Source organism: Echinops telfairi, unplaced genomic scaffold (genome assembly GCF_000313985.2).
Source record: "Echinops telfairi isolate 266 unplaced genomic scaffold, ASM31398v2 ScPeMD7_7472;HRSCAF=8510, whole genome shotgun sequence".
In the NCBI taxonomy this organism is placed as follows: domain Eukaryota; kingdom Metazoa; phylum Chordata; class Mammalia; order Afrosoricida; family Tenrecidae; genus Echinops; species Echinops telfairi.
The window spans coordinates 3,018,977-3,026,109 of NW_022111376.1; the positions used below are offsets into that span (position 1 = coordinate 3,018,977).

A 7,133-nucleotide genomic window follows, 5' to 3' on the forward strand; every position below is an offset into this window, starting at 1 on the left:
GGGGTGTGTGGGCTCCCCAGCCTTGTCAGCTGGCACGGGCTGTGACACTTGCCAAGGTCTTTCCCTCATGGAGATGGGTTACTCCTGCGGGTGGATTGAATGGCCCAACCCCACCCCAGGCCAGACTGGCCTTCTGAACTCTGGCCCGGAGGGCGACCCCAACGCTGAGACACCTCTTGTCCCACAGACGGCACTGCAGGAGGCTTGCTTTTGCTTTCCTTTTTAATGCACAGAAATGTTGCTTCTATTCTTGAAATTAGGAAACTCAACTACAGACTTTAAATTATGATGCATCTGTGGTCTTTCTCATTACGGTATTTTGTTTGTCTTTATAACAGGCAGATAAAAGTGTAAAACATATTTAATGACTGAACACAGTTGACCAAGCCATTCCATATAATATAGTGCTGTGTAAAGAGGGCCTTCCCAGGCCCCGCAGCCCGAGCCCTCCTCCCCCAGCAGAAAGGCAGCCTGGCACCAGGCGACTTTATACAGCAGTGGCGGTGGCGGCGGCGGCGGCGGCGGCGGTGGCGAAGGCGTCGAGAGGGGGTCGGGACAGACATTCAACCCCTCGGCTGCCAAACATTCACCGGGCATATTTCTTGTTTAAGAACATGGGTCCCTCTGCAGGCTCAGTGGCCGTTTTTGTTGTTGTTGAAACAAGGACATTAGGGAACAATTTACAGATGGGTGACATTCTCAACGTGCCCTTTAGAAACAAAGGGATGGCTTTAATTGATCTGCAGCTGGCATCGAAAGTGGGGGGTTTGTGTCCAATAGAACTGCTTCTGCCCGGGCTCTGTTGACCCTGTTCAGAAGTGGCCCAGGACAGGGCGGGGGTGGGGGTGCGTGTGGGAACCGAGTGAGATTTGGAGTGATGTGGTACAGGGATGGGGTTGGGAGGTGGGGTGGGTTAGGGTGAGGTGGGAGACAGTGTCGCCCTCAGTGCTTTGGTGGTAGCATCTGAGGACATGTGCCCAGTCACTTTTGGGGTGCCTGGCACCCTGTGGTAGAGCCTGGGGATTGGCCAGGGAGGACTTGCTGGCATTCATAGAAGTTCCTCCGGTGTGTCAATCAGACATCCAGTCTGCAGTTGCTCTGTGGATCCAACCCTTCCATGTGGGTCAGAAGCAGGCAGGGGACCTGACCTTGCTCTTGAAATTGCAAGTGTGGAGCAGGAAAGCCCGGCACCCCAGCCGGGGGGTGGGGGTGGGGCCGCGGGAGGGGACACATGTTCACCAAAACATGCGGGGCTCAAAGGACCTAACCACTTCCCCCCTCACCCTGCCCCTCCTAGGAATCCAACTGCACTGAGGGGAGGGGGAGGGGAAGTGCAGAGGATTGGGGGTCACAGGAGGTGAGTGGGATTTGGGGCCAAAGTTTGTGAGTCCCAAACATATCCTTGCACACTAGTTCCCTGGGGGGTGGGGGTGGCCAGGGGTGGGGGCGGGGGAAGCAAAACGCAACCAAACAAAAATCCACCTGCTATGATAAATAATGAAATTTCAAAATGGAAATGACCGCTAAAAGGAATGGACGTAGCATGCCAGTAAATAGCTCCTTATTCTGTAAGTATGCATCTTGTCATATATATCTCTATGTGTATATATAAAACTCCACACATACTGTGTGTGTATATATATATATTAATATATATATACCTATATCTCCACACACACACTCACACACATACTGTGGACGTGTCCGCTTGTCTGGTGGAGCCAAGGTAAGACGGGAGCATGGGCCCAGGCAAGTCAGCTGGGACGCCGCCCTCCTCCCCCGTGGGTCCTGGGGAAAGAAACTGCCCGTCTGGGTGTTTCTCTCTTGGTTGAACATCCGTGAGCCGTGGGCGCGTCAGAAAGAGCGTGTGTGCGAGTGAGTCTGTGTGCGTGCGCGCATGCGGCCCCAGAGAGAAGTCCCACTAGAGCGACGTCTCCACGCTGTGGAGGGGGCTTCCGGGCCGGGACGAGGTAGCTGACTTGCTGGCGGACGTGGCCAAGTAGATGCCGCTGTCTATGGCGTTGTTGTTCTTGTTGGGGGCTGGGGGTGGGGGCGCGCGCAAGCGCTCCTCGTTCTCGTCCACGTCCGTGTCGTCGATGAGGGGGATGTTGTGGGTGTAGTCGTTGATCAGGAACTCGGGCGTCGTCATGAAGTTGTGAATGGAGGTCTTGGAGTCAGGCTTGTCCAGGCCCTCGTAGAGCGAGCTACGGAATGCTTCCACCACCCGGATCTGGAAGGCGGGCAGGGCGGGAGAAGAGGAAGGAGAGGATGAGTGTGGGGCTGTCCACTGGAGGGGTGGATGGAATGGTGACTCTCTCTGGATGCTCCCACCCCTCTCCCGGCCCTGCATGGAAGGTGGCCGTCTGGGCCCTGGGGTCTCTTCCTAGTCAGTGTAAAAGACAAGTGATTTGGCAGGGGGAGACTGCTGGCGGGTGCGCCGCTGTCTGGGGCGTTTTCTGCAACAGATCAAGCTTCCAACAGCTGCGGCCCTTGCCCTTCTGTCTGGGGCTTCCCCTGGGACTTTGTCCCCGACAGGCCCCAGCCTCAGCCCCAGTCCCCCTGCGGATCCCTGCGTGCCACTCTGTGCCTTTGTCTTAATGTAATGTCACCTGCCAGACCTCCTTCCTACCTAGTGGCCATTCCCTTTGTCCTGGAACACTGATAGCTCCGGCCTGGCTCTCGTCTCTTCTCCCCGCTCCCTCTCAGGACCTGTAGCCATCGAGCTCAGATGAGAAGGCCCATTGACTGCCCCTCCCCTCCCAGGGCACCTGTTCTGCCTTCGGAGACGGGGTTCAGGAGGGACCTGCCCTTCTGCCTGTTCTCGCCCTGCTCCTCCTCCCCACCTTCATCAGCTCCTGTCAGTTCTTGGTGTTTCTCCCCCTCTCCCTCCTCTTAGGCTGCACGCCCATGCTGAGCCCCAACCTCACAACCTGGAGGAGCTTGGCTTGCTGCCTGTGGCTGATGTGTCCTACCTCCCTGATCTGGCCTAACCCTGCCCACCAGTTAGGCCCTCAGTTCTCCAGTCTGTCCAAGTCCCTCTGCTGACAAAGGCTCCTGGTTCCACAAGTCTCTTCACTGGGCTTCCTGGTGGCGCTCAGGCCAGCCAGCCACTCTGTCCCTTGAGACTCAGGGGTCTGTATCACAGCAGGTAATGGGTTTCCTATTGATGACCTATACCCCGCCTTCCACCTCAGGGAGGCCATGATAAGGACTTGGAGGTCATTTCCATGTCTAAGGCCCTTCCCAACCCGCTGCTGTTGAGGCGATTCTGCCCCTAGGGCTTCCGAGGCTGTCCATCTGTTAGGGAACCGAGAGCCTCCTTTTTTTCCCCCCAGGTGTGATATGTCCTCACCAGGATTGGTTTCTCATTGTTTGCAAACTGTGGTCCAGGGGCTAGATCCAGCCACCATGGCAGTCTTTGTTTGGAAAGTTCTCTTGGCACACTACCACGCCCTGTTTACATGTCGCTTCAGGGCGCAGCTGAGAGGTCCCCCGCAGAAACCAGCCCTGGGCCCTCTGGAGGGCAAAAAAGGGAGCAAAACACCACCAGAAAAGCCAGAAATTTCTAGCCCCGTATAGCCAATCCACTTTGGATTCTCATTTTGTCCCATTCCAGGTGGTCAAATAGTTCTGCTGTAGATGGGGTCACACAGAAATTGAGAAGTTGATCTTGTTTTACATTTTTAATGACAAGCGACACAATCCAATTTCTGGAACTACTGCAGTGGTGGCCTTCATGAGTTGGGCCTCTGTGGCTGCAGGATGGAAGCCGCCCGGCCATCCGAGGAGGAAGCACCTTCGCCAGGTGATCGTCTCCTGTGGTGCTGGGCCGCATTACCAGACCAGGCCCCTGCTGAAGCCTAAGCTTAAGTCTCCACACACTCCTGAGCCTGGCCCGTGTCGCTCCACAAACCCGCATGGACCGCAAGAAGGGGACAGTCTGCACTTTGGGGTTCCAGCCAGAGGGTCACGGCCCAAGTCCTACACAGCTGGTGCTTACTTGCCTGTCCCCAACGTCTGACTGTAAATCTTGAGCTTTTACAAAATGGTGGCCAACTGGTCTGGGTCTCGGCGTGGGGACGCCAAGGTACAGCTGATATCTGGGATACGAAGGTTCAAATAGGAGGCGGGCACAGGCCCCACAGGGAGCCACCACATGAGTCCCCACTAGCTGGCCAGAGTAGGCATGACTCCCAGATACTCCCTCCCGGTCTCCAACCCTCTGCCCTCTGTACTCACTGTCACCACACCCCTCAGCCACCACCTCTCTCAACCCTGCTCTCTAGGCCCCCTCCTTCCGCTCTGGCTCCTATGACTCAGTGTCCCCTTCCCCAGTCCTAACAAAGTCCTCCCTCTCTCTTTACCGGGGTGCTTGCCGCCTCTTCAGAGGCCCTCAAGTGTTTGCCTTCCTTCGACTTCCACTCTCCCATCCCCCAACCCCAGTCTCGCCTTCCACGTGCGCGCCTCCTCGGCAGCCCTGCCTCTTGCCTCGTTTCCTGTCTCCATGTCTCCGCTCTGCCAGCATCCCCTTCCCCTACCCCTCAGGGCCGTTCCACCTACTCCTGGCCGTGCCCCCAGATGCACCTCCCGGACACTAACTGCCCTCAGTTCCTCGGCCAGGGCTGCCCTGGCCTGCCCCTCCCTGGACAGAGTCGAAACCAACAAAGACCCGTCCCAGCCACTGTGCTGTGGGGCTGAGGAGCCATCAACTTGTCGCTCAGTGTGTGATGCAGGCCGTGGAGGTGGAGGGAGATGGAATCAGGGAGAGAAGCAAAGGGCGGAGGGAGTGCCCAGTCAAAACGAAGGGAGAGAAAAGAAAAGAAGAGAAAAGGAAACCAAAAAGGGTCCAAATGATGATGAGAACACAACAGAGAACTGCCAGTTCCCTCCTCGGAGGCCTCCCACCCAGTCCCGCCTCGACGCCCGCACCCAGCTGGGGACTCCAGAGCCTATGGCGGGAGGTCCAGCCCAGGCAGCCCCTCTGGTGGCGTGAGGTCGAATCACGGCTGGAGAGCCACACTGTGGTGGCTGAGGGTGGGGGCAGGAGTGGACGGGTCAGGTCAGTCAGGACCCCCTTCTCCAACCCTGGGACATGCAACGGTGTCCACTCCAACCAGTGAGGTGGGGCCAAGGCTTTTGGTGGGAAGATGGATGGGATTAGGGCGAGAGCTGGCCTGGGCCCTGAGTGCTCATCACGGGGGTGGGGGGGCGCTGTGAGAGCCTGGGATCTGCTCTCACCTAGGGTCCAGCCTGGGCCTCAGAATTTTCTGGGAGATTGGTTTCCATGATGGAGCAAATAGCACGTTCCAGATGGGCACACACACACCTGTGTGTGTGTGTGTGTGTGTGTGTGTGTGTGTTTCATAGCGCAGGGTAGGGCCTCGTCGGAGGGGCTGCCTCTGTTGCTAGCATCCAATTCAGTACACTCAGAATCTTGAATGCGCGCACACACGCACATACAGAGGGACAGGACTCTCAAACCCAGGAAGTCAGTGCACAGAACAAACCCCAGCCTGCCATGGGATTCAACGTCTGCCGCCACTTTGCTGGCCTGGGACAGAACACGGTAGGTGGGCCGGTGGGGAAGAGGTTTTAATGGGGCGCTGGTGTGTCTGGGTCACTGGGAGGATAGGCTTCTGAAGGAAAGGAGACACAAGAAGCGTCAGACCCGTGCTCTTCAGTGCACAGACGGGATGGAGCCCGGCAGGGAGTGTGCCCCGGGGTGGCAAGGGGGATGGTGTTTCACAGATCCCTAATTTCCAAGGCTTAATGTGACTATGAGTGAGCGAACATCTTTCCTGAGCCACCGCCAGTGTCACATGAAACGAAATGACGTGATAGTGGGCAGTCACAAGACGGAGGCGGCGTCTCGCTCGGACTCAGGAGGGCTGAGCTGGAAAAGAAAGGAGGGGAGGCCCGAGGAAGCCATGGCTCTGTGACAGGTGGGGACTCGCCAGTGTCATCATGGCTCCAAGGATGTTCTCTGTGGCCCGGACACATGTCCGCTACTACTCTAGCCTACACTTGCCCTCATGGGAGCTTCCCCTGATCTGGGCATCATTGTTTGCCTCATTTGCATAGGAACCTTCCTGGGGTGCGTGCTGGCTTGTGTACAGAAGACCTCAAGCTCGGCCGTCCTTCTTCCTTCTCTCTGGACCTGGCTCTCAGAGGCAGCCCTCTCCCACTGGGCTCATCCTTTCTAGGGGTCCTTGCAGCTTGGAGTTGGCGTGCTCTGAGCACTAGGTCCATCAGGGGTGGTTTGTGATTCCCCTGGACCTGCAGTTCAGTCCCCCTGAGATGGTTCATGAGAGGATGGAGGGGGCAGTCTGTCCTAGCATACTTACCAGGTGGTGGGACAGAGGGGGGAGTGAAGGGGATGGGGAGAGGCGGTAAGCCTTCTGGGGCTGGAGCAATGGGCTCTAAGGCCCCATGGGCAGGGGTGGGGGGAGCAGGCAGACAGGCAGCTGGACAGACAGATAGGAAACATAAAGCAAGATGGACAACCACATGGAGGAAGGCAAGGTGGAAGGGACAAAGGGTGGTCACTCTTGGGGCTGGTGGGTGCCTCAGTGACTGTGGGACCTGGAGAGGACATGTGGAGGGCACGTGGTGGCTTGGGGAACCCATGCCGCCCACATCCCTGGGTCAAAGGGTAGTGACTTCCGACCCGCCTGACACAACTCAAAGGCTCTCACACCAGTTCCTAAGAAAGAAACAAAAAGAGAAAAAAGCAAATCCGAGCTTCTGTTCCCGCCTGTGTGGGAAGTGAGCGCAGCTGTGGAGAGAGGCAGCGGTGAACATGCCCGCCAGGGTGGGGGTGGGGAGGTGGGGTGAGGGGACTGCTAGCCGGAGGTGGACGTGCTGGTTTTGCCATCTCTTGCATTTATTATGACAAGCAGGTGACCCTGCGAGGGGGATGGGGTGGGGGTGGGGTACAACCAGGGGGAAGGACGGGGGACCTTGGCCTTTTGGGGAAAAAAAAGGGAGCCATCTCCGAACGTTTGTACCTCTTTAGGGCAGACTCTGGGTTCTCTTGGAAACAGAACCACAATGGTGGGGAGTGGTCAATGGTACATACGGAGAGGACCTCTTGCTTCTCCGAAGAAGGAGGAGAGAGAGAGAGAGAGAGAGAG

At 57.3% G+C, this 7,133-nt stretch overlaps 1 protein-coding gene across 3 annotated transcripts in view; it reads right to left on the minus strand.

Annotated features, from left to right (window-relative positions):
• Positions 1 to 208: 208 nt before the first annotated feature.
• Positions 209 to 7,133, minus strand: part of ATP2B3 (ATPase plasma membrane Ca2+ transporting 3) — a 31,410-nt gene continuing 24,485 nt past the window's right edge. For 2 of the 3 annotated variants that reach the window (XM_004717580.2, XM_045285446.1), the window contains one exon: positions 209 to 2,230. In XM_004717580.2, coding sequence (XP_004717637.1) covers positions 1,922 to 2,230 — 309 coding nt within the window. In that variant the 3' untranslated portion in view covers positions 209 to 1,921. The remainder of the gene's footprint in view (positions 2,231 to 7,133) is intronic. The other variant, XM_004717582.2, reaches the window with a different exon arrangement.